This window comes from Panthera onca, chromosome C2 (assembly GCF_046562875.1).
Source record: "Panthera onca isolate mPanOnc1 chromosome C2, mPanOnc1 haplotype 2, whole genome shotgun sequence".
NCBI classification, from domain to species: Eukaryota; Metazoa; Chordata; class Mammalia; order Carnivora; family Felidae; genus Panthera; species Panthera onca.
The window spans coordinates 330,512-355,799 of NC_138347.1; the positions used below are offsets into that span (position 1 = coordinate 330,512).

The 25,288-nt window shown below is 49.9% G+C and overlaps 1 protein-coding gene across 1 annotated transcript in view; it reads right to left on the reverse strand.

Annotated features, from left to right (window-relative positions):
• Positions 1-5,899: 5,899 nt before the first annotated feature.
• PCNT (pericentrin) overlaps positions 5,900-25,288 on the reverse strand; it is a 135,533-nt gene continuing 116,144 nt past the window's right edge. The window contains exons 42-50 of the mRNA XM_060640680.3: positions 22,201-22,415; positions 21,318-21,420; positions 19,889-20,062; positions 13,683-13,793; positions 12,253-12,485; positions 10,622-10,698; positions 8,968-9,088; positions 7,075-7,202; positions 5,900-6,387 (exon numbers count right to left, since the gene is read on the reverse strand). Coding sequence (XP_060496663.3) covers positions 6,344-6,387; positions 7,075-7,202; positions 8,968-9,088; positions 10,622-10,698; positions 12,253-12,485; positions 13,683-13,793; positions 19,889-20,062; positions 21,318-21,420; positions 22,201-22,415 — 1,206 coding nt within the window. The 3' untranslated portion in view covers positions 5,900-6,343. The remainder of the gene's footprint in view (positions 6,388-7,074; positions 7,203-8,967; positions 9,089-10,621; positions 10,699-12,252; positions 12,486-13,682; positions 13,794-19,888; positions 20,063-21,317; positions 21,421-22,200; positions 22,416-25,288) is intronic.

The following is a 25,288-nucleotide window of genomic DNA, read 5'->3' on the forward strand; positions in this document are numbered from 1 at the left end:
TAAAAATGCATTAGAAAAAAAAGAAGTCTAAAGAATTCAACTTGCACATGTAATGAAAGGGTCTGCCTCTCGATTCACAGATTCCTGAAGCCTGGCTGTAAGGGAGGGAGCAGATACGTGTGCTAATGGTTTAAGGAGCACACCACTTTCAGACAGTCCCTCAAACTTTTAAGATGTGTTTCCACGCTGGTGCCGAAAGAGAGCCTTCAGCAACCGCTCCACTCTTTGGTCAAGGCAATTTTTTCCAGCCGATGGGATACATGGTGTTAGTTCGCAAACTGGTCCCCATATGTGGAGGGAAAGGAGAGACCAAAGGAGGAGGCGGACAACTTCAGGTTGGTAGGTGGCAGCTATACTAAGCAAGGTACCTTCTTTACGAGGCCTCTCTTGGGCAGACATCAGACAGGCAGATCTCCACACCCACCTGCCAGAACCTTAAAGGTTTATACAGAGGCCTTCACAGGATTCAGTCACATACACGATCCAGATGGTGTCAACAAGGCTATGTCCTCGGAACAGCTCCCACAGTGGGAACAGTAGGCAGTGGGTACGTTCCAAGGACAGGGGAGGGAGTGGAGAGCCTCCAGTTGCACAGGTCCAGCTCACAGGTCAACTGGCAGTCACATCCTCTCGATGGCCTCCCCCAACACACAGTGAGCCCAGTGAGTTCTAAGAGCGTGAGCTGACCCTGCACCTTCATGGCTTGAGAACAGCCCGTGCAGGGCTGCAGCTGGGTGGGATACTCTGTAAGCCCATGGGTGCTGGTGCCGACGGATGCCTCGCAGGCAGGAAGCCCAATTCACACCTGGAACGTGTGTCTATTTCTAGGCTGACAAATCACGGCCTCCTCTGTAACGTAGGGAGCCAGGCCGCCACATCGCCGTCTCAGCATTGGCATTCTGTCGGCAACGCAGACGCTAAGAGGCAGAAGCCAAATGGAAATCTCCCCAAATCCACCCCTAAGCTGGGTGGTGGAGCCACTCCTGTCCACTCCTAGCCGATGCCAGCATGCCGTGTAGATCCGTCTGAAGAACAAACCCGTTCTCTCCTGTTCTGTCAACTGGTCATGGGGAACTTCCCAGGAGAGCAGAGCACAGGGGAGGCAGGAAGTAGAAAACTCAGCACCACTCACTCTGGTCATTCGGATCTGTCCAGACCCAGTGTCGTACGTCCTCCAACGTGATGGCATTAGACGGCGGGAGGGAGCTCTGGGAGGTAACTGGGGTAGAGGAGGTGGTGAGGGTGAAGCCCGTATGACCGGGATCAGCGCCTGCCGAGTCAGAAGGCTTGCTTCCCCTCCCCACTCTCCGCCACGCGAGGAGACAAGTCAAAGTAAGCGGTTTGCGTCCTGAGGGGCCTCGCCAGAACCCCACCCCACTGGCACCCTCATCTTGGGCCTCCAGCCTCCACAACTGGGAGAAATACATTTTTGTTGTTTGTAAGCCACACAGTTTATGGCATTTCGTTACAGCAGCCCAACCTAAGGCTACACGGTGTCCAGCCCTCCGCGGGTGTGTCACAGCGTGTTTGGGCCGTCTCCTCCCAGAGGAGGCCTGTTCTTCTCTACTGGGATCAAACTCTTGACATGGGCCCAAAAGCAACAGCACCTGATAAAAAGGGTTTATATTCAGGCTCCCTCGTCACTTTTTCCTCAATACCAACCAGAAAAGACGATTAGTTCAATTTCAGCAGAGGCAGCAGTGCCCGTCACTATCTTATTTTAGGGTCTTTGTTTAGACATCATAGAACTTTGATCCATTCCACTGAAAACATCACAGTCACAGGTCCTAATGAACGGAAAGCAGCAAGAGATATGCTGGCTTGTGAGGCAGATTCCACTCAAAGTCAGGGCTGCCCCTGTGGCAGTTTCTGGGGGTCAAGGAGCCTGCAGAACAGCATGTGTCCCTTCCGATGTCAGAGGCAAACAGCCGTGCCTTGTACCGCCTACCGTGAGGGATGGCTTGTTTGGACCCAGTGTGCATGCCGAGGAAGCCACAAGACGTTAGCGTCCCCGCAGACCAGGACGACCACAGGCCTGCAGCTTTGACGCAGGCCGTCATGCTTGCTGCTCAGGTCATCAAGACACCCAACGCAGGATGCTGGACACTGCTTCACTTAGCCCCATTAGGGCAGACCACTAGGGTCTTGAGGCAAAGCTTTGCCTCCTCCTGTTGCTAACTCAGTTTCCATTAGAGAAACATCAAACTTACCCCTGAATCCTGGCGGAGACCAAACTCCTGCCCAAGCAACACACAACTCACGCAGCACGTTGTACCCTGGGTGCTGTCTGATGGCTGAGCCATGAGGACAGGCAGGTGCAGCGGAGCCCTAATCACCTTAAGCGCTATTTATATGAGGTGTAATGAAAATATATAGATTTGACCTTTGCTGGTTTCCTGGCTCCTAAAACCCTCGGAATTTCCTGATAAGAGTGTCCTTTTGTTACAATGAGCCCCCTTTGACCGCCCCTGAGTTTTTCACTAATGACTTGGCTCATGGTGAGGTCCCTAGACAGCTTCAGGATGGGGGCCAGTCACCAGAGGGGCGGGGCTGGAGACGGACTTCAGGCACGTGGCAGATAATCATGACTACATCACGAAGCCCTGATAAAAGCCAGTGGGCAAGGTTTGGGGGGCTTGCAGGTCGGTGAACACCCTGTGTGGGTGGCACGCCCACAGAGGGCAGGGAAGCTCTGTGTCCTGCCCCTGAGCCTGTCCTGCACGTCGCTTCCACTCTGCTGCCCGAGTCCTATCCTTCTCACCAAACCAGTGAATCCAGCATTTCCGTGCATGGAGTCATTCTGGCAAATCACCAAACCCGAGGGGAGAGGTTGTGAAAACAGCCACATTTGTAGTTGTGGCCCCGGGGACCCCACTTACAGCTAGTGTCTACACTTACAGCTAGTGTCTAAAGTGGGGCAGTCTAGGTAGTGTCAGAATTAAAGTGTACAAATGTAAATTGCATGAACAGGTGGTCTGGGTTCCCATTAAATTTCCCCGAGTTGTCCACAAGCCTCTGTCCACTCCTGTTTGGACATGGATTTGCTTTCCTTGCCCAAAGCTCATTTGTGGACCACCCCCCCCCCCCGCCCCCCAAATTCGTGTTCAGCATCCCTGCTTCTCACAGAGAGTGTGGCATTCCCTTTTACTGTTAACTCCCATCACCCGGAAGGAGCTCTCCCGGCGGATGGTGGAAAGGCCTGCCGACTCGAGGCACCCCTCAAGGAGCCTTTCCTCCCACGGCAGGGGAGCCTGGGGGTGAGCCGGGCACAGCCCCTGTTACCATCATGCCAATGATTCCGGAGCAATTTCTGCTTCTCATCCTGTGACACTGGGCTCTGCTGTCCCAAGGGAGCTGCTTCCTCCAGACAACAGTCCCTTTCAACAAGAGCAGACTGTCCCCTGAATCAGCAGGGGCGGGGTTGCTGTATGGGCTGGTGTGACTGGCCCCAATCACCACAGGGCAGCTGGATGGCAGCCCACAGTGAGGACAGGAAAACCCATCTGTAGCCCATCCTCACCAGGCACCTCTTGGTACTCGGTAATTTCAGACTCAACTGTAAGAGGAGAAAACAAGGGACATCTTCTAAAACCAAGACTATTATGATCTCAAATCTTTCTGGTGGGAAGCTTATGTCACCCAACCAGCCAAGGTGCTGGCTGAGGACCAGGAAACAAGGCCCTGGCGAAGGAAGAGGTGATAAATGTCGAGTAGGGCCTCGTGACTCCATGCAGAGCAGGGACACCTTCCCCTTCCATCTCCCCCACTTTGTGTGACAAGCCACAGTGCATCAGCTGCACAAAGTTGTGAAGGGCTGACCCAGTCCTACAGGCGAAGTCTGTCTCCCCTGGAGAGCAGCACTATTGAGACGCAGCCCCGTGTGGGCCTTGGAGAGGCCCAAGGCCATCGTGGATAACTCACCTCAGGCAGGCGGATTAAGTTACGTCTCAGTCATGTGTGTGAAGGAGGAGAACACATGCTCAGTAGACGAGGAGTAGACGCGGAGTAGACGCACTGCCCACGTGCCTTCAGATCAGTTCTCGCCCGTCTGTCGTGCACGAGGACCGTCCCAGGCTCCCTTGTCCGGTCTTGGCCGACAGGAGGGCCAGAGGACAAAGATGGGACGTTTCTCTGGAGGCTGACAGGTCTCATCATGTGGTCAGCTCCTGCAAGAGCGCCCTGTCCCTGTGTCCCTGACAGCCCCTGGGTGCCAGCAGCTTCTGGCCGGGCTCAGAACAGCGCCCCTGCCTGCAGAGTAATCAAATCCTTGTATTAAATCCCCTTTGTTTGGAAACCCAGTGTGGTTTCTGTTTCCCGGTCTGAGCTCTGATATGGTATCCTACGTTAGAGTAAGACATCCTAGCCCAGACTGCGGGTGGTATTTTTTCATCTTTCATTACGAAAATTTTCAAACAATGACCATATACCATTATATGAGCCAGATTCAATATTTACAAAGATTTTGCCATGCTTACTTAATCCATATTTGTGTGTATTTTTTCCTAACCATAGAGCCATCTCAGAGTGCATCCAGTGGTTGTAGCCCCTTGTTCTTAGTAATTCGGCATACAACACCTAAGAAAGCAGCATTCTGTTACATAACTGTCAGCACAACCGGGAATTAAAATTCCCTTAAAAGCTATCATCCAGTACAGGTTCAGTTACCCCCAAAACCACCTTTATAGCCGTTGGTCCTCAATTTAGGAACTAAACTTCACACCCATCTCATTGGTTGTGTCTCCTGTTTCTTTTCACTGAGAACAGGCCCTCATCAATGCTGTCAATCTGATGAGACTAGGTGAATCACTTACAGAATATCCCATGTTTGGGGGCACCTGGGTAGTTCAGTCGGTTGAGCGTTTGACTTTGGCCAGGTCATGATCTCACGGTTTGTGACTCTGAGCCTCTCATCGGGCTCTGTGCTGTCAGCTTCAGATCCTCTGTCCCCTCCCTCTCTGTACCTCCCCCACTCATGCTGTCTCCCTCCCTCAAAAATAAATAAAACATTTAGAATATCCCCCACGTTTGTCTTTTTCCTCATGGTTTTATGTCATTTGTTCCTCCATCTATAAACCAGGAGCAGCCACAGGAGACACCGTGCAGTTCACCCATCATCACACCCAGAGGCCCAAACGCCAGGCCGCCCGCTGACCCATGGGTACTGTGCTTTTAGGACCTGACCTGATTATCCTGCCGTGGGTTGCAGAACGGCAGGTCTCTAATGGGATAGTCCCCTCCTTATTAATTAGCTGGCACCTTTCCGTAAGAAGAATGTTCCCTCGCCTACGAGGATGACTGGCCGTTCTCCTATGGAAGGCAGGGTGAACACCTCTTTCTCTTTAAGGACCAGCTCCCACAGGTACTGAGCTGGCGTCATGGTCACTTCTGCTGGTGGCTCTAAATGAGGCCTCCCACATGGACATTTATTCTGTATCTGATAACCAACCAGATCACTATTCTTCTGGATGCGGAACCGAAGAGACACGTCCAGGCTTCAGCGACAGCAACCAGCAGAGCACAGAGCTCGGCAGAAAAGGTGGAAAGGCTGTAAGGAACTGGCCTCACAGTCGTGTTAGCTGCTGCACAGAAAGTGCAGACGCACACCGGTGCTGTAGGCCGGAAGGAACATCTATCATGGAAGTAAGCTGTGATTCAGAAAAAATGGTTTTGTGTTAAAGCCTACGCTCAGCAGAATAAATGTCATACTCAGAGGTCTTGAAATCACATGGAGATACTCAACTAGGCCCAGCAAAAGGCAAGTGGCTACCTGTCTTTACCAGGTGAGGAACACTTTGTGTCCCTCCGAAAACCCTGACATACAGGAATTCCCAGTCTCTGTTTTGGTTTCTTGCCACTGATAAAGCAAATTGGAGAAGACTGAAACACAACACAAGGGCCGTTCACAAATAAAATAGTGCTGGACTTTTATTCTTTTTGGTTTTTGTGTGTTTGTGTTTTTAAACCAAGTCCCCATCTGTACACTTGAAGAAAATAAACAACAGGAGGCCAGGCTCTGCTTCCTTCTTGGAGGCGGGCAGGGGCTCTGCCAATGTGCCCGGGGCAGGGCAGACGCCTGTCACTCACGAGCGCACACGTCACCTCAGAAAGGTAAGGACCTAAGACGTACTGAAATTACACAGAATATACTCCACTTGGCTTTGTAGTATTACAAACAGGTGAGAACACCTAAGGAGCCGCACTAGGGGGGCTGGCATCTCCGGCACGTGGGGAGACTGTGTGCTGCCCAGATGCCACGCCACAAGCTTCCCTTAGACAAAGGAAAAAGAACCCCAATCTTCTCCTCAAGTAGAATTGTCGTAGGTAAGAGCCGCAAGGATTTTATTCATTGTTTAATTTTCTGGTGGCAGGATTTCTTTGAAGTACAATCTAAAAATAAAGAAAAATGACGTAGCAATTCGTTAGAACTCTTCATGTGTCTCTTAAGAATTTCATGATACTGAAACAGTACCACTGAATTAACCTCATTTATGGTAAAATAAGAATTACAACTAAAATATACCATGGCTTAAACTACGTTAGTGAAGAAGCCCCCACAAATTCTATCCTGAAACATAATTACTTGTTCCCTGTGAGCATAAAATGGAGCAAAAGGCCCAGCTAGTGATCAAGCAAATGGACCCCACGCTCACGCTGAAGACACTGCTCACACTTCTGGAGGTGCCTTCGCCCAACGATCCTAGTAACGATGGTTAATGATTAAGACCGAAAGTAACAACACTTGCTAACCTGAATACCACAGCCTCTGCGATGTTACTTTTCGTTCCCAGGGTTCAGTGTGTTATTTTATTCAACGTTTTTTTTTTTTTTTTTTTTTTTTTTTTTATTTTTGGGACAGAGAGACACAGAGCATGAACGGGGGAGGGGCAGAGAGAGAGGGAGACACAGAATCGGAAACAGGCTCCAGGCTCCGAGCCATCAGCCCAGAGCCTGACGCGGGGCTCGAACTCACGGACCGCGAGATCGTGACCTGGCTGAAGTCGGACGCTTAACCGACTGCGCCACCCAGGCGCCCCAAGTGTGTTATTTTAGAAAACACAGAAGAACTTTTATTACCTGGAGGTGCCCCGCCCAGTCTCTGCTGGATCATCTCTAAATGATGAATATATTCTGTCAACGAATGTTCAGGGTCTTGAGAAGCAGTCAGGGATCTTTCTGATTTTGAGTTTGAGGATGGAGCGGATCTTCAAACAAACACATAAAACAAGAGTGGAAGTCAGCACCCAGAGCACAGACAGGCAGCAGGGAACGGGGTGAAGCAGACAAACATCGCCTTCGTATCCTTTACCACGAAAAAAAAAATGAAGCATGTACATATGTGTGTGTGCGTTTGTTCGTTTTGGTTTTTAAAATGTAGTTATGCGTGTACGTGTGTATGTACATATGTATGCAAACTCTACGCCCAACGCAGGGCGCAAACTCACGACCCTGAGATCAAGAGTTGCGCTCCCTGCAGGCTGAGCCAGCCAGGCGCCCCAAAAGTAAGGCATTTTTTAAAAATGCTATGTAATGCTTTTAAAAACTAACTTCTATAAAATGTTGCAGGCTTAAAATGACTAAAACTTACTGTATACTATGATTTTATTCATAAAATCTTCATGTATGAATTCATTATCCCAACTGGTTTTTGCACCACTGTCCCTCAGACCCACCTCTTCTTTGTGCCCTGAGGGTGACCCAACTACCCACGGGACTTTTCCGATGGTCCCGAACTGTCCCATTCACCGGAGGCACAACCCGTCCCATTCTGGTCCCTACTCAGTGCATCTTCCTCCTGGTCCTCTGCTGTCACTGTTTCTCAGGGTAGGGACACTTCCTGTTCATCCTCACCCCGTCCACATTGGAGAGGCCTCGGCCACCAGACCAGGAACCTCTGCCTTCCCCACACAGAGTGGACACGTGTGCGTTCCCTGCCTTGCTCGTGGCCGGGCCAAAGCCAAAACTTTCATGATACGTCTCCCTGAGGAACTGCACACGTTGGTGGAACGTCATCAGCACAGGAGATCAAGACCCGGACGCACAACACACGTGCCTGGGCTGCCCCGTGGCACGGCCGTGGCGCCTGTGTGTACTGCACCATCTCTCCTGTTGGGACAGCCACACCAGTGGCCGCCACACTCCTGAAGTGTGGTCTGCACTGACATGCCACCGTCAGCCAGGGGCATGGGGTGAAGGAGCGAATGCCGGTCAATGGCACTTCGGAGACAGTGCTGTACCCTAAGAGCGGAGCTTGCTCTGGAAAGCTCACTCAGAGAAACAGAAGACTGGATGTGTGTGCAAACACCCACAAAGATGCAAACTGAATTCTGCTACACATTTTAAGGGTGTGTTACAAACACTGGAGGTCATGTTGTTGAAAGAATTACGTAAATGACTCCTGCTCTAGATTTCCTCACACCAGCACTTGGACAGGATGGTCACATGGTTCAATCTTCAGAAATGCAACGGAAGTCACATCTTCCATAATTAGCACCTGGATGAGAAATCCCTCTGTTGGGAAAACACGCTCTGGGGACAAGGCGGGGCCACATCCCACCACCCCCACCAGGGCCTCAGGACGTGCCGATTCCATATAATCCTGGCTCAAACCCTTAGGCCATTATGGAAAGCTTTCCTCAATTTAATTTTTAAACAAAACTGCATTCTACCGTCCAACCACAAGTCCTCCTATCTCTTAAAACGAAAAGGGCTCTTCCCCACCGAAATAACCTGTGGATGTTTAACTGTGTTGCTGTAACATCTCAACTGCCAACTGAGTGCTAAGTACAGAGATAACATCATGTGTGCAAAACCCCAATCCCAGAGAACTATGGTGAGCCCACCAAGGCCTTGCGTGGCTGTGTGCACGTCTGGGGAGGGGTCCCGCGGTTGGAGACAAACCCGTGCACAGCGGCTGCGCTACAGCGCGGGCCCGGCTGCAGTGAAAACGCAGCCTCGAAGTACACTCACCTCTCCCTCTTGCACGGGGAAGCTTTTGGCACAGGGTCCCCAGTGTGGCTGGAGGATGCATCCCGGGTTGGTGGGGACGTGCTGGTTTTGGGTGGAGGCTGCTGCCGTGGCATCGGGAATCCTTCCCCCACAATCGTTTAACAACAAAGGGAATAGGAAAAGAGACGAATGCCTTTTAGTAGGAAGGACCCTCTACCAAAAGTTAAGCTTTTAAGATCTGCATGGCAACTTCAAACATTTTAAAAATACTCTATTTATAAAAGTTATGCCTTAGAAATTTAAAAAAATGTTTTTTAATATTTAATTTTGAGAGAGAAGGTGTGTGTGACCAGGGAAGGGATAGAGAGAGAGGGAGACACAGTATCTATCTAAAGCAGGCTCCAGGCTCTGAGCTGTCAGCACAGAGCCGAACAAGGGGCTCAAACGCATGAACCGTGAGATCATGTCCTGAGTCGAAGTTGGACGCTTAACCAACTGAGCCACCCAGGCACCCCCGAATTTTTTTTTTTTATTATTACGTTAGGCCATCTCTACACCCAATGTGGGGCTTGAACTCACAACCCTGAGATCAAGAGTTACATCCTCCACCAACTGAACCAGCCAGGCACCCCTAAAAATTGTTTTAAAAAACTCTATGGGCGCTTTGGCAGCTCAGTTGAGTGTCCGACTCGATTTCAGCTCAGGTCATGATCCCACGGTCGGGGGATTGAGCCCTGCCACAAGCTCCACACTGAAATGCTTAAAATTCTCTCTCTCCTGCTGCTCCGCTCCCCACTGGTGCTCTCTCTTTAAAATATGAATGAATGAATGAATGAATGGATGGATGGAATTGTTCTTATTTAAAAAAAAAAAAAAAAGCTCTACAAGAACCCCGAGTTTTGATCACCTGTGTTTTGCCCTTGCCTGCAGGGCTGACCTGACCCCAGCACGCATACGGGCAGTGCCTCCAGGGGATCCTGGGGGCAGTAGTGCGGAGGGTGTTCCTCCACCCCATTTTGAGGAGAGGTCTCCAAAGAGGGAGAGGCAGAACCCTGGAGACCACCAGGTGCACCTGGTGTAGGAGAAAACTCTCCTAAAGGCCTGAAGGTCGAAAAGCCATTTTTATTTCAAGAAGCAACAATCAACAGGTAGGAACCAAAGCTAATCAGTGACTAGGGAAGCCCAGTCCCCTGATGGTCAGCTCTGGGGGCAGAGCTCAGGGGGCGCCGCCTACTGGCAGCCTCCCACCAGGCCCCCGAAGCCCCACAGGACAAGGGGCTGCGTGCCCCATGACAGGGGCGTTCTCTGTGCTTGTGCGTGGGTCAGCATGGCACCTGGGGACCAGGTGTGGCTGATCCAGCAGGCAGTGGTGCCCCAAGGACAGATGTGGCCACACCAAGCAGAACATCACTTGGTTTTGGACAGTAAGGTGGACCTTCTACTAAATGAGTTATTGGTCAACATGTTTAGCATTTCTACATTTTTTCAACCATTAACTGTGTAAACCCTGGGTTTTTCTACGCTTCCCAGTGTTAAAGCCATTTTCCTTCTGAAGCCATCTCGCCTCGCTGCCAGCGTCCCTGGATGTACTGATTTCATATTTGCTTTACTGCGTCTCCAATGGGCTCAGCCAGCACCCGGCTGCCAGCGTAAAGGGGTTAAGCAGGGGGCCCACCTGGGCGGGCCGCTCGGCCTTGCACAACAGCTCCTTTTCGATCTACTTCTTGCCACTTCTTAACCAAAAAACGTAGTCTACAAAGGGAAAAAAAGGACACAAAACATTGAAAACTAGAGCAAATAGGAGTGAAAAGAACAACGAAAATCCAGACGTGATCTACGACTGGAATCAGACTCAGGTGGGCCCCCACTGTCTTTGTGGTGACCTTGATGCCTGTGCCCTCAGCACCTTCCTTGCCACAGCCCCCACAACCGCCCGATGCCCACCAGCTCAGAGTCTCACAGACCCCAGTTCAAATCAGTCTGCAACACCTGCTCCCTTCGCCACTAACGCCACCTAATGGCACAGGACAAAAGGCGCAAAGACAGAGGCTTTTGCCCTCAGGCGCTCCTGGTCAGAAGACTGAGGAGTGCCAGGTGGGTGTCGGGAGGAGCACCACTGGGCTGGGGGGGGGGGGGGGGCTCCCTGACCCCTCCCGGGACGGACCCTCTGTGGCTTAGTGGACGCCCTTCAGAGCGGGCCTTCCTGCTGGCTGTTGCTCCAGGCACCGCTGCCTCTCTGACCACAGGCCCTCTTAGAAGGCATGTCTGCCTCGCATCAAACCACTGCTGCTGAAAACGCTCCTCCACCGTCAGGAGTGCTGGCGGCGGGGCCTTGGGACTGCTTACCAGCCCCGCAGACCACCTACCAGGCTTCCTGTCCAAAAACGCAGAATGGACAGACAGACAGATGGACACACAGATGGTGGGGGGGTGGTCTCTGGTCAGAACTCAGAGGTGAGGGGACTAAGTGGCCTGAGGCTGAGAGTTGAGAGCACGAGAGCAAGGAACCCTGATGGACCGGAATGGCCGGTGCTCAGTCTCTGCGGGGAGCAGGGCTCCCACCACCCTCTGCAGCTTGGGGGAGAGAAGCCAGGGAAGGCAGCCCACCCAGCTACTGCGTTCAGCGTGTACCCTCCCACAGATGGCTGGGGCCTGAGGACACACCTTGTGGGCATCATAGAGCGGATACAGTAGTACAATTCTTACTGGGACATTTTTAGAAATTCAGCACATCTTAAAATTATAATATAAAATGGATTCTCATCACTGTTAATTTTGAACAGGTCAAAATTTCCAATCACACCAGAGTCACATACCTGTCCCCCAAAAGAGACCCTGTGTAAACAAACGACTGGGACAGTGAGCGGCGTCTGAGGCTGGTGGGACCCCCACAGTCTCCCCTCCCCCAGGAGCGGTCTCATACTCACGATGGAAAACAGCACCTCGTGTGGGTCCCCTGTTCCTATGCACCTGGCCCTTTTTATGGAGCACAAATTTGACTAAAATATAGGAAACTGCAATCTGAAGCAGTGAAATGCAGTTTCGAACTTGATCAGATGTGCCTGTCATCAGAAGGGACCCTGAGAGAGACCCATCAAGGGGCAAGGCACTGTTTTGTGATAAAAAGGCATCCCTCAATCTTCTGGCGTCAGAAGGCAGCTGACAGTTTTGCACAACATGATTTCTTGAAGGCAAATGTCACATATACTTTAAGGCCTCAAATTTCATCATCTTAGAAAAGAATGTAATTGCACAGTAAGACAACGGAGGACTAAGCCCAATGTGCCTCCTGCTTGCGAAGATTACCTTAATATTGCGATCACAACCCTGACGGCAGTTCGGAACTTTGTAAAAGGGCGAGATGTGCTAATTTTCTTATCAGCTTTGGAAGGAAATACTCCCAAATGAGCGATCATGGAGAGTGTTTCTTGTTCAGAGTCCTGGAATCCACCGATCAATAGTAAAAGATACTTCTTTTGATAAATCAGAGCCTTTCTGAAGCTTTCTGCTCTCAAATAATGCAGATATAGTTTTTCCATCTGAAAGAAGAAAAAAGCAAAACAGTCATGGAACAAAGACATCTTGCTGACAGAAGTTGTACAGTACGTTTGTACCACTGTGCTTTAAAAAGAACCAGACAGAGGCACCTGGCTGGCTCAGTCGGTGGAGCGTGCGACTCTTGATCTCAGGGTTGTGAGTTCAAGCCCCACGTTGGGCATAGAGACAACTTCAATACATAAATAAATCTTCAAAAAAAGAAAAAGAAAAAGAACCAGACTGTTTTCCTTCTCAGCAAATTGTCACATCAGCCCTGTGTGACCTCCGTCCCCAGGGACGGCTTTGCTGTGCAGAGTTTGATCTCCTGTATCAGACAAAAGGGAGACCACAGACTTCCTTTCCAAGCCTCAAGGGAGCCCCCCAAAGACCCCAGGAATCTGACCACAAGGTAAGGTGCGCCCCTGTGGCGGGGCGGGGTCTTATCCTGGGCCCCCTGGACATCTCAGGGGCTGTGGGAAATCCCTCAAGTCACATAGAGAGGTATGTCCTTATACCCTAATGCTGTGACACAATTTTTCCCTCGAGAGGGCTCAGAGCACAAACCTCAGGGCCAACATGATGAGCAGGGCCCTTTCAGGGTGTGGCGACTGTGGTCTAACGGGACTCCAAGCACAGACACGAGGTTTGTGCGGAATGGGGCCAGCTTTCAGATGGAGGTGCTCTCACTTGAACTCCCCTCATGTGCGACAGCTCGACAGCTAGAACCGGCATGTCTCCCGGCTGGAAACAGGCACAGGGTGGGTACGTGTTTTGGCAGCTGTGCTCAGGCCCGGGGGAACCCCATGTCACAAGAATGCTTTCGCTGCTACAATGAACAGGCCAGGGTTTTTAAAGCACTGGGATTTTAGGCGTGGAGGGAGAATGACCAGGCACAGCAGAGAATTTTTAGGGGAAGCGACTCTGCAAGACACTGTAAGGGCGGCCACCTGTCCTACACGACTGTCGGACCCACAGAGTGTGCACCACCGAGAGCGAGCCCCGCCATGCACCGTGCTTCTGGGTGACCGGGACCCGTCCATGCAGGCTCGCTCAGGTGTGGGACGTCTCTGCACCTTCCCCTCAATTCTGCTGTGAGCCTTACACTGCTCTAGAAATAGACAGTCTTTATAAAAACAGACAAAGGGCACCAAGCAGGTGACACCGTGCACACCCAGCACAGCCCTCAGACCCGCCCTTACCCGCATGCTGCAGGGGTTTGCATCCTCGCTTGCGGGCAACCCTGCCTCCGGCTGTCGCGGTGAGCTCTGTGAGACCGCCCTGTCTTGCCTCCATGAAGACCTGTCCGGCCTCTGTAACGAACCACACACGGCACCGTCCACACGGCTGAGCCAACAGAGGAGCACCCTGAGAAACACGGCCGAGGGCAGAGTCGGCAGGAGATGACCCCTCGGAACCCCAGCCCCAGGGGCAGGGTCATGTTCAAACAGCTTGTTTCTTGCTCCCCCAGGGGTCTTTCCAGGGGGAGGCCCACCCTGGGTGCAAGGGGGCTGGGCGCACATCTCCCGAATGCCATGATGTGGGCCATGCCTGGGCCACCTTCAGCCTCTTTTCACTGGTGCCTAAGCTGTCACGTGGTATTATCAATCAGATAATTAATACTCACGGGTAGTTGCTACATAGCATTTATTGAAGTATGACTGCACAAAAGGTACATTATTATTAAAAACAAAATCTAAATAATTATGAGAAGAACCCTGAATTCAAAGTGCTAAGCCTGTTAAACACCCTCATACTCTCTGGTCCTAGAAATGCTAACTCCTGGCAGGTGTGAATCCCTGGTTCTACTCCAGCACCAACAAATCACACTCTTGGAAACCTCAGCAAGGGCCCCACATGGGTGCCATGCACACTGAGGACGTCATGACCAGGCAGCGTGTCCAAATGCACACAGCATGGCCTGGACACCACGATGTGTGTGGAAGACGCCCAGAGCTCCAGTAGGGACGCGTTAACAGAGGAGGAGGATCCCACAGTGAGGACAACAAAGGGACCGTCCACACCGGACAACCAGGACCTGTTACTGAGGCCAGAGGGAGCTCCAAGTACTTGGGCCACGTGCACTGTGACCTCCGCCCCTCAGTCTGGAACAGGAATCAAAGGCAGCCTGGTGGCACCAGCCCCCAGCACCAGGGCTTGGCTGAAAGGAGGAGCCTATGACCAGGGTGACCCCGTGGAAGGGCCCTCGCCGGACCCATGACGAGGAAGAAGGAAAAGGACAGATGTTTGTTTTCCTGGTTCTAAAACACAGCCTGGGCTTTTCTGGAAAGAAACACTCTAGAAATGGAAATTGTCTTGGACATGAAGGGCAAAATGCCCCACCAGTTCACTCGCAGCCTGTGACTTATTCCTTGAAAACATTTATTTCCTACAACGAAAGCAAAAATTACATAGGACTACACCAAACTAAAAAAGCAAAGGAAACCATCAACCAACAATACATCCAATAAGAAGTGAACATCCAAAATATATTTTAAAAATTCATACAACTCAGTATGACAAACAATCCAATGAGCAGAGGATCTGAACAGTTTTCCCAGGAGACATCCAAGCGGCCAACAGACACCTGAAAAGATGCTCCACATCACTCATCGTCAGGGAAATACAAATCAAAACCACACTGAGATACCACCTCACGCCTGTCAGAATGGCTATTACCGAAACGACAAGAAACAACAGATGTTGGCGAGGACGCCGAGAAAGGGGAACCGTCTTGCACTGCTGGTGGGAATGCAAACTGGTGCAGCAGCTCTGGAAAACACTGTGGAGGTTCCTCAAAAAGTTAAAAACAGAACTACCATACAATCCTGTAACTCCACTTCTGAGTATTTACTCAAAGAAAACGAAAAGATGATGTGAAAAAAGACCTACACCCTATGTTAACGGCAGCATTATCTACGAGAGCCAAGATAGAGAAACCACCCAAGTGGCCATGACAACATGCATGGACCTCGAAGGTATTATGCCAAGTGAAATAAGTCAGACAGAAAAAGACCAATACCGTTTGATTTCACTTACACGTGGAATCTAAAAACACGCCCAATGAACAAACAAAACAGATTAGAAACAGACTCACAGACACAGAGAACAAACTGGTTGGTGGCCAGAGAGAGGAGGGTCGGGGAACGGACAAAATGGATGGAGGGGACAAAGAGGTGCAAATGTCCAGTCGTAGAGAAGATGCAGCAGAGAGAACACAGTAACTGTGTGGTGACGGCTAGTAACCAGACCCAGGGTGGTCCCCATTTTGTGATGTGTGTAAGTGTCGAACCACTATGTTACACACCTGAAGCTAATACAGTATATCGTATGTCAATTTTTCTTCAATAGAAATAACTTCCTGATTTCCTTGTGAACTCTCACATAAAGGACAAAAGTGCTCTAATGGTGACTGGGCTTTAGTCCCACAGGGCCAACAGGATGCCTTCAACAAGGGACCTCCAAACACCTGTGAGCAAGTTCCAGAGAAGCAGACAGGGCTGTGAACTGGTGCTGATGACAGCTTTCATCAAGAGTAAAACACCGAGCTTTCGGGGTGCATGGATAGCTCAGTCAGTTAAGCGTCTGACTTCAGCCCAGGTCATGATCTCGCGGTTTGTGGGTTCGAGGTCCACATCAGGCTCTGTGCTGACAGTATGGAGCCTACTTGGGATTCTCCCTCTCCCTCTGCCCCTCCCCTGCTCATGCTCTCTCTGTCTCTGTCTCTCAAAATACACAAATGAACTTAAAAAAAAAAAAAGATTAAAACATGCAGCTTTTGTAACTTCTCACATCAAAGAACGGAAGTCCTGAGTCTCCTTAGTGCTTGGACCCTACTTCCCCAGTACAGAGGTCCCTTTACTTTATCTCCCACCAGAGCTTCAAACACGCAAAGCAAAACTGGATGGAGCTTGAAGACAGACAAATTCATTCTGTTCAGTGATGTCAGTTATCTCCCGTGTGGTGACTGCAAACAAGGAGGAGACAGCTCAAAAGGCCACAGGACACCAACCAGGTGAACACCACCACCAACCAGCTGGACAAACTGACTTTCCTGGGACCCCCCTCCCTCCATCCAGCACCAGAAACATCAAGTCCATCACTAACTACCACCTGTTTTTCAGCGGGGGTGGTTGAAAAACAACCCACTGAAAAACAACCCACACTAGGCCCAGGTGGTTTCCTGGTTAAATTTTAACAAATATTTAAGGAAGAAATAAATACCAGCTCTATGTAATTTCTTCCAGAAAAGTAAAAAGAGGAAACATGTTTCATCTTATTTTATGAGGCTAAAACCAGACAATGACAATATAAAAATAAAAAACAAAAAACCAACTCCAGATTAAAATCCCTCATGAACCCAGATACAGAAATGCTCAACAAAATATTAGCAAATCAAACCCAACAATATATAAAAATAATAAGACATCATGACCGAGTGGGGCTTTTCCTGGCGCCACAAGATAGTCAACATCCAAAAATCAACGTAACGCACCATGTTAACTGACCGAACAAGACAAAACACATCACCATATCAACAGGTGAAAAAGCATAACAAATTAAACATCTGTTCAGGATAAAGTCTTTGCACACTAAGGCCGGGGCCTTCATGTGAGTACCTGCTCACCACCCTTCACAGTGACAGAGCAAAGAGCCACCCCCAAGACGGGGGACCACGCCTGCACAAACACGTCCAAGTCTGGAAGTCCAGCCTGTACACCAGGCAAGAAAAGAAAATCAAAGGTATTTGCATTGGAAAGAAAAAAATAAAACTTTCTATTCGCAGATGATGTAATTGTCCATGTAGAAAATCCTACAGAAACACTTCGAGGGTTAAAAAGTGAGGTTAGCAAGGTCACAGGACACCTAAGGTCAAGGCAAACCTATGAATGTTGATGTGTTTCCATACACTAGCCATGAATAACTGGAAAGCAAAACATTTGAAAAGTACCATTTACAACAGGCCCCTGAAAAATGAAATATTTAGGTAAAAATCTAACAAAATGTTTTTAGAATATGAATGCTGATGACTACAACACGTTTAAGAAAGAAATTTTATGGGATGCCTGCGTGGCTCAGTCAGTTGAACGTCTGACTTTGGTTCAGGTCATGATCCCATAATTTGTGGGTTTGAGCCCCGTGTTGGGCTCTGTGCTGACAGCTCAGAATCTGGAGCCTGCTTCGGATTCTGTGAGTCTCTCTCTCTCTGCCCCTCCCCTGCTTATGCTCTCTCTCTCTCAAAAATAAACAAACATAGAAAAAAAAGAGAAAAGAAAAGAAAAAAGAAAAAAGGAAGAAATTTTAAGAGATTTAAATACATGAAGGGACATGCCAAGTTCACAGATGGAAAGATTCAATACCGCTAAATTCAATAACGGTTACAGTTATACAGTCAAGATGTCAATGCTTGCCTAAACCTCTATAATAGCGTTATTGAAATATAAATCACATACCATAAAACTTATCCTCTGAAAACAGTTGTTCAACAGGTTTTTAGTGTGTTCATAGAATGCAATGATCACCAATGTGTAATTGGAGGAGGTTTTGTCACCCACACCTATCAGGCAGCTGGTGAAGGCCAGGAGAGCAGAACAGAGAATACACACACACAACTGTGGAGCAACTTCTAACTTTGGCAAAGACAAACTGATAAAAAAAGACAATCTTCAACGTATGCCAGAATAACTGGATATCAACCTGCATACAAATAATCCTTGACCTAACCCTCAGACCAAAAAAAAAAAAAAAAATCAAAGCAAAATGGATCCTAGACTTAAACGTAAGAAGTAAAACTATAAAACTCTTGGCATAATCCATAAAAAAACAAATTGACTTTATTAAAATTAAAACTGTTGTTTTGCAAAGAGTACTATCGATGCAGTAGAGACAACACAGACTGGGAGAAGAGATTTGCAAAACATATCACAATATATGAACTGGAAACACAACAAAATAAGAAAACAATGCCATTTAAAAGTGGGCGAAGACTATTTGCAACTACATGGATGGAACTATAGAGTATTATGCTAAGCAAAATAAATCAGAGAAAGATGCCGTGTGATTTCACTCATATGTGGAATTTAAGAAAAATAGATGAACATATAGGAAGGGAAGTAAAGATAGGATAAAAACAGAGAGGAAGACAAACCCTAAGAGACTCTTAAATACAGAGAACAAACTAAGGGCTGATGGAGCGGAGGTGGGTGGGGGATGGGCTAGATGGGTGATGGGCACCGAGGAGGACACCTGTTGTGATGAGTACTGGGTGTTATGTATAAGTAATGAACTACTACATTCTATTCCTGAAATCATTATTATGCTATATGTTAACTAACTTGGATTTCAATGCAAATAGATAAAAGGGGGAAAAAAAACACAAGTGGGCAAAGACTTGGAAGGACTCTTCACTTAAGAAGAAACACAGATGTCGCCGCACACTGCGGGACGCTACAAGAAAAGGCACCACCCGCCCCAAGCGTGGAGATGCTGAGGGACCAGACTCCCACGTTCTGTTCAAGGGCAAGTGAGATGGTGCAGCTATTGGGCACTCGGCAGGGTTCGGCAGAAATGTGACGGGACACGGCGTCCCCTCCTGGGTATTTACACCGGAGAAACGAACCCTGCTCACAGCAGCTTCCAGGAGCACTGATCACGATCCTTGAGCACCGGAAACAACCCCAATATTCTCCAGCAGCCAGACGGCTGAACTGAGGCACATCTGTGCATGGACGCTGCTCAGCAGCACGAGAGAGGAGCTGTTGACACGCCAACGCCCAGCATGATCTCGTGGGCGCTAGGAGAGAAGTGAGGAGCCCTCCGAAATGTTACACACCGTGTGGGCCCGCTTCTGTGGCACCGGGAGAAGGCAAACCGCAGAGAGCCAGGCCGTGCCTGCCGGCAGCCGGGAACAGGATGTGCTACTGGGCCATGTGCTCCGCTAACAGTGTGGTCACACGGGGCACGAGAATCCACATGTGTGTGAAAACTCAAATGGCATCCTACCAGGGGCAGATTTTACTGCATACAAGTCCAAAAAACAATTAAAAATTTTTTCATCATAAAAGTAAAATCAGGGACACGACAATCTAAATATAAAAGAAAAAAAAAATCAGGCATTCTAAGAAGAAAGTCCACCAAACTACACAATCAGGAAAATTGAGGTCGTTTTCATTACATAAAAGTCAAATGAACAGATTTCTTTTCATGAACATGTATCAAACATCATCTCCCGGCAAGGGTCCCGTGTCTGTGTGCAAAGTGGAAAACCTGCTGAAATGTTATATAAGGCATCTGGCATCTTGGGGAGGTCAGAGCCCATGACAGCTAACTGGAAAGAGCCAGCACTCAAGCCCACAGCCCAGAGGAAGCCCGGTTCATGCCATCTCCGAGCAGAAGCACCAGTACGTACGCTCCGGACACGGCCCTTCAGCAGGTGCTGCTTCAGAGACGTCTCCAGCTGGGACACCGCCAGGCGCAGCTCAGCCTTCTCCTGGGTCACTGTGCACAGAGCTTTCGTGAGGGAGTCATTGTCTTTCAGCAGGACATCCACCAGCTGGACCTGCAGCTCTGCTGGCGTTTTTTTCTTGAAAAGAGAAAAAAATTAACGGATATACGTTTTTTGTTAAAAGGTACACACTTTAGGGGTCCCTGGGGGCTCAGTTGGCTGAGCGGCTGATTTGACTTCAGCTCTGGTCATGATCCCAAGGTTGTGAAATCGAGCCCCGAGTTGGGCTCTGTGCTGGAGGTGGAGCCTGCTTGAGAATGTCTCTCTGCCCCTCACCTGTTCGCACACGCTCTTAGTCTAAAAAAAAAAAAGAAAAAGAAAAGGTACACACTGTGTATTTTTACTGTTGGTTATTTCCAGGAATTATAGTTTTATCCATATTTGGGGTTCAGTGACAGCTTGTGGGGCTAAGAAGAGCTGTCCATCTATGGGAGGGAAAACAGTAATTGATCAAAGCACATTTCTCTTTGATCCTGTAAGAAACTGACTTCGCACAGCCCTGGGCTGCATTGACAGGGCCAGCCTGCTACAGAGCACCGGCCTGCTCACACCTCTGTGAGCAAGGGGAGCACACAGAGGGCCCAGAGAGCACTGTGGGTTCTTCCCCGAGGGTCCGCCGACTAAGTCCCTTAACACAGGTTCGTTACTTCCATAATCAGAGCCACACTCAGCCTACAGCAGGCACAGGACACTGACAGAGGCACTGGTAAATAGGGCAGGATGCACCACACTGACCCCTCATGCTCAGCAGGTACAAGGTCCCCTGCTGCCTACATGCATGCTGCCTTCACAATAAACAGGATGTTTTCACGATTACCAAGGAACATCTACCAGGAATTTGTGTCAGCCACCATGACTTTTTTTTTTTTAACGTTTATTTTTGAGAGTTGGGGGGAGAGGGGGGCAGAGAGAGAGGGAGACACAGAATCTGAAGCAGGCTCCAGGCTCCGAGCTGTCAGCACAGAGCCCGACATGGGGCTCGAACTCATGAACCATGAGACAGATCATGACCTGAGCCAAAGTCGGACGCTTGACCAACTGAGCCACCCAGCTGCCCCAGCAACCACAACTTCTAATCACCTTCCTGCAAGGCAACACCTTCCCATGCAGCTGACAGGCGCAGCTGAGAGCTCAGGCTCTCAACCCAAGTGTACGTGGAGCAGGCTTGGCCTGGGGCAGAGCAGCCCGTGCCCCTCTGGGGGGAGTGCCTGAGCATCGGCAAGGTCAGGCGGCTTTCTGGGGGCAACACGTGGCAATCCCCAAGAAGACACCCACTTCTCTGTGGCAGCGGAGGAGGGATACAAGGAACCGCAAAGGCAGCCCCACCTCTCACCTGGGAGGAGTTGGGCGCGCTCAGCTCAGACTTGAGCTCCTCTAACGTGTGCAGTAAGGACGTCACTGCTTTCTCATTTGATGATGTCCAGTCGCCAATTGTCCTGTGAAAATAAACAGACACTTAGAGGGTTCACCCAGATCCCACCTGATAATTACCCAGAGCCACTGGGAACGCGTGGAGAGATGACAAATGGGTCCAATGCAGCCCCAGGAGGACTTGCTTATGACTGCTTCCTCAAGCCATGCCCTGTCCACAAAGTTAGGGACTCGGGCCTCTCTAATGACAGTGGTGGCCCTGAGGTGGTGCAGCCCTGTGCACAGTCTGAGAAGCCCAGGCAAGTCTGCTCAGAGATCATACTGCTGTATAAACGAATCCAATTACAGATGGGAGAACCGTATTTGCTGAGTTTCTGTGCATACAGGAAAAGGCAAATATTAATTTAATTAATTATAGTGTCAACACTCCTGTCAGTCCCTCAACCGTGCAGACACACCCTGGTCACGTGAGTGGTGATCCTGAGGACGTGGGCAAGGCAGACACAGCACGGATGCTTGGCCCCACCCAACCGCGGTGGGAGTGGGCAGGAGGGGCCTGGCATCAGGTCCAGACCCTCTGGGTGGTGAGCAATTGTAAAAGGGCATGAGGAGAACAGATCTAAAAGAAACTTGGATTTTCCTCTCATATCAAAATAGAGAAAACACATGCTGTCAACACCTTTCAGGAGAGTGCTGCCCACAAATGTGTCAACACGTGGCGAGAGAAACAAGCGTCTGTTGCTTAAAAATGGGGACCTGACACCAAACGCCGGCGCCAGCCTTGTGCACGCTCCTCACGGAAGAGGCGGGGCTCGCGGGGGCGTGGCCGGAGCCCACGCGCTCACCTGTCCACTGTCTGGCTGACGAAGCTGGTCAGGAGCCCGGCGGCCCAGAGCAGCTGCTGCCGGACCTTCTCCAGGCTGAGCCGCTGCTCCTGCAGCCGCGCCGACTCCGGGCACTGGCGCTGGCGGGCCTCCTCCTTCGCCTCCAGGTCCTGAACCGTCCGCTGGAGCTGCCGGATCTTGTGCTCATCACGCTGGCGCCGCAGTTCCAATTCTCGCTATTGTCAACGGCAAAACAACAGACGGGCCCTTCGTGCGCGCGTTCCCGAAGCAGAAGGCAGAAGCCCAGCCCTCAGCAGGGGGCGGCCCCTGGCCGGCACCCTCCACACGGGGCGTGGAGTCAGGGCAGCCCCCCTGCCTCAGACGGACGGGGTCTCGGTGGTGAAGGCTCGACCTGCATTTCTGAGAACTGTCAGGCTCTCACCAGTGTGAGGAGGGGACGCCACATGCCGAAACAAGGAGGAGCCTTCACGGGCCCCAGTTCTGGCACCCGACCTTGACGTGCGCGCGCACACACGCCAACACACGGACACGGGCAGGGTCAAGCACCTGCACTAAGTGCAAACCGCCTCACTTACAAAATGCCCTTCAGCACGGAGTGTGCCGGGTGCCTGGGAGAAAGCGGACAGTCCCCAGCTTCCTGCCCGACACGGGGATCTGGGCCCCCTCCAGGGAGACAGAGGGAGTCACCTGGTGGAAACCCCTCTGGGCGGCCATAAACGTGACAGGGGCGGCCCGGTGGAGCTTCCGTGGGTGAGGAGGCCCCAGGAGAGGCGGGAGGCGGCACCGTGTCTGGAGACAAGCAGACAGATACCCGCGGAATTGGGAGGGAACCTCGGGTGCCCAGAACCCGGCCCGGGCCTCCCGCGACGCGCCCCGTGCATCACGGACCACAGGCTCTTCCTGGCATCGCTCGATTAACGCTCCAGCCTCGTGAGGACACAGGGATCGTTACTTTTCTATTTTCCAAGTTAGGAAAGCAACATACCAAGAAACCTACAGGTTTATGTTTATAAGTAAAATAAAAAATAACATAAATAAAATAAAAAATTAAACTTATTTTTTTAAAAATTTTAACCATCAACAGTGAAAATAACACCAAAGGGGCTACATCAATCACTTCAAATTCTTTCCAAGATGCATCATGAAGAACAATTACTTATTTAACTTAGGAAACGTTTTCTTTGCATTTTTTAAGCAATCACGTTACCATTCGTTTTAAAAAAAAAAAAAATCAAAATTCAATAATAGGGTTTGGCTGAAAACTTTAGAGACAGTTTGGGAAAGTCCATAAGAGGCACACGAAGGCTACAGGCCACTGTTCCCATGGAGAAAGAGTAAACACACACACACACACACACACTCTGGAACACGTTTGGGGATCCTGTGTGACGAAGGCCCACCTGGGGCTTGACTCTACTTGCTTCCTTCACAAAACAACATGGGGTGCTTCCCGGCCGCACGGCGCCCATTCTGTCACATCTCCAAACTACTCCTGCGTTTCCAAGACTCTGGGCGGTAAATGCAGCCACTACAGAAAGGGCTGCTTACGCCACTGCGAAGGCCACGTGCCACAGCAAAACATATCGCCGCTGACACACACCGCAGCGCGGACGAGCCCCAAAAACATCAGGAAAGGAGTCAGACAAGGAAAGGCCACGCGGGCGGGGGGGGCGGGGGATGGTTCCTTCATAGGAAGGTCCAGCACAGGCCAATCTGCAAACAGACCGTAGACTCGCGGTGGCCAGGGCTGGAGGAGGAAGTGAGGGTGAGCGCTAACAACATGGGGCTCAACACGGGGTGGTGAACACAATCTACAGCTGGCTGTGGTGACGAGTCCACAGCTCTGAGTTTGTACTAAAACTGCAAAGGACGCAATTCAGGTTGGTGAACTCCACGTATCTCAGTGAAGCTGTTAAAACATACTGATCACACTCCCCACATGAACTTCCAAAACTAATTTTATACCATTTGGGGGTCTGATTTATCTTTGTAACACTTAGAAATCTAGACTTTTGATTTTAGAAACACACAGTCATTTCTCAAACATTTCACGGCAGGCTAACCACTGAAAAGACCAGGCCACTGATTTTCCTTATGTGTTTTTAAAAAATATTTTTAGTATATGTGCTGCCAAAGTGAGCACTAAAAAAGATTTTTAAAGAGGGCAAAACATATGTCAATCCACATGAAGACACAGGATATAATTTTCTCAGAAATAAAGGCTCTGGTTGGCATAAAATATATCTAGAAGTAACGTTTTATCCAAAAAAATAAAAGGAACACTTCTCAACCTGTGAGGCAAAAATCATCCCAATATGAAAATCAAAGACACCACAACTTTATGGGGTGCCTGGGTGGCTCAGTTGGTTAAGCGTCCACCTTTGGCTCAGGTCATGATCTATCTCATGGTTCATGAGTTCGAGTCCCATGTCAGGCTCTGTGCTGACAGCTCGGAGCCTGGAGCCTGCTTCAGATTCTGTGTCTCCCTCTCTCTCTACTCCTCCCTTGCTCATGCTCTGTCTCTCTCTCAAAAATAAACATAAAAAAAAAAGACACCACAACTGTAAAAGTACAGACCAACATCTCTCATGAACATAAATGCAGAATCCTTAACAAAATACTAGCGAACCGAATCCAGCACGATATAAAAAAGAACCCTACACCAAAGTTAAGTGGGATTCATCCCACGAGCGCAAGGCTGGCTCCACCGGTGAAACCCAACGAGAAACACGACATTAAGAGAATAAAGGGCAAAAACCATACATTTCAAGACACCAAAACCACAACTCCAGCTCACTCTCAAGACTGAAAACAAGACACAAAAAGTCTGAATAAAACAGGTACCCTGAGAATCTCCTCTGATGAAGGGCAGCTGTCACAGCTGGGGGTGGAAGACGGGTAACAGGCTGCAGCACCTCCACTCAGCACTGCAGGAGGGACGAAAGGCACCCGGACCGGAAAGGAAGAAGTAAACCTACATCTCCGTGCAGGTGACGTGATCTCATATGCGGAAAAGCCCAAAGGACGCATCAAATGACTGGGAACAACAAACAAGCGCAAGGGCACAAGATGCAAGATCGACAAGGCC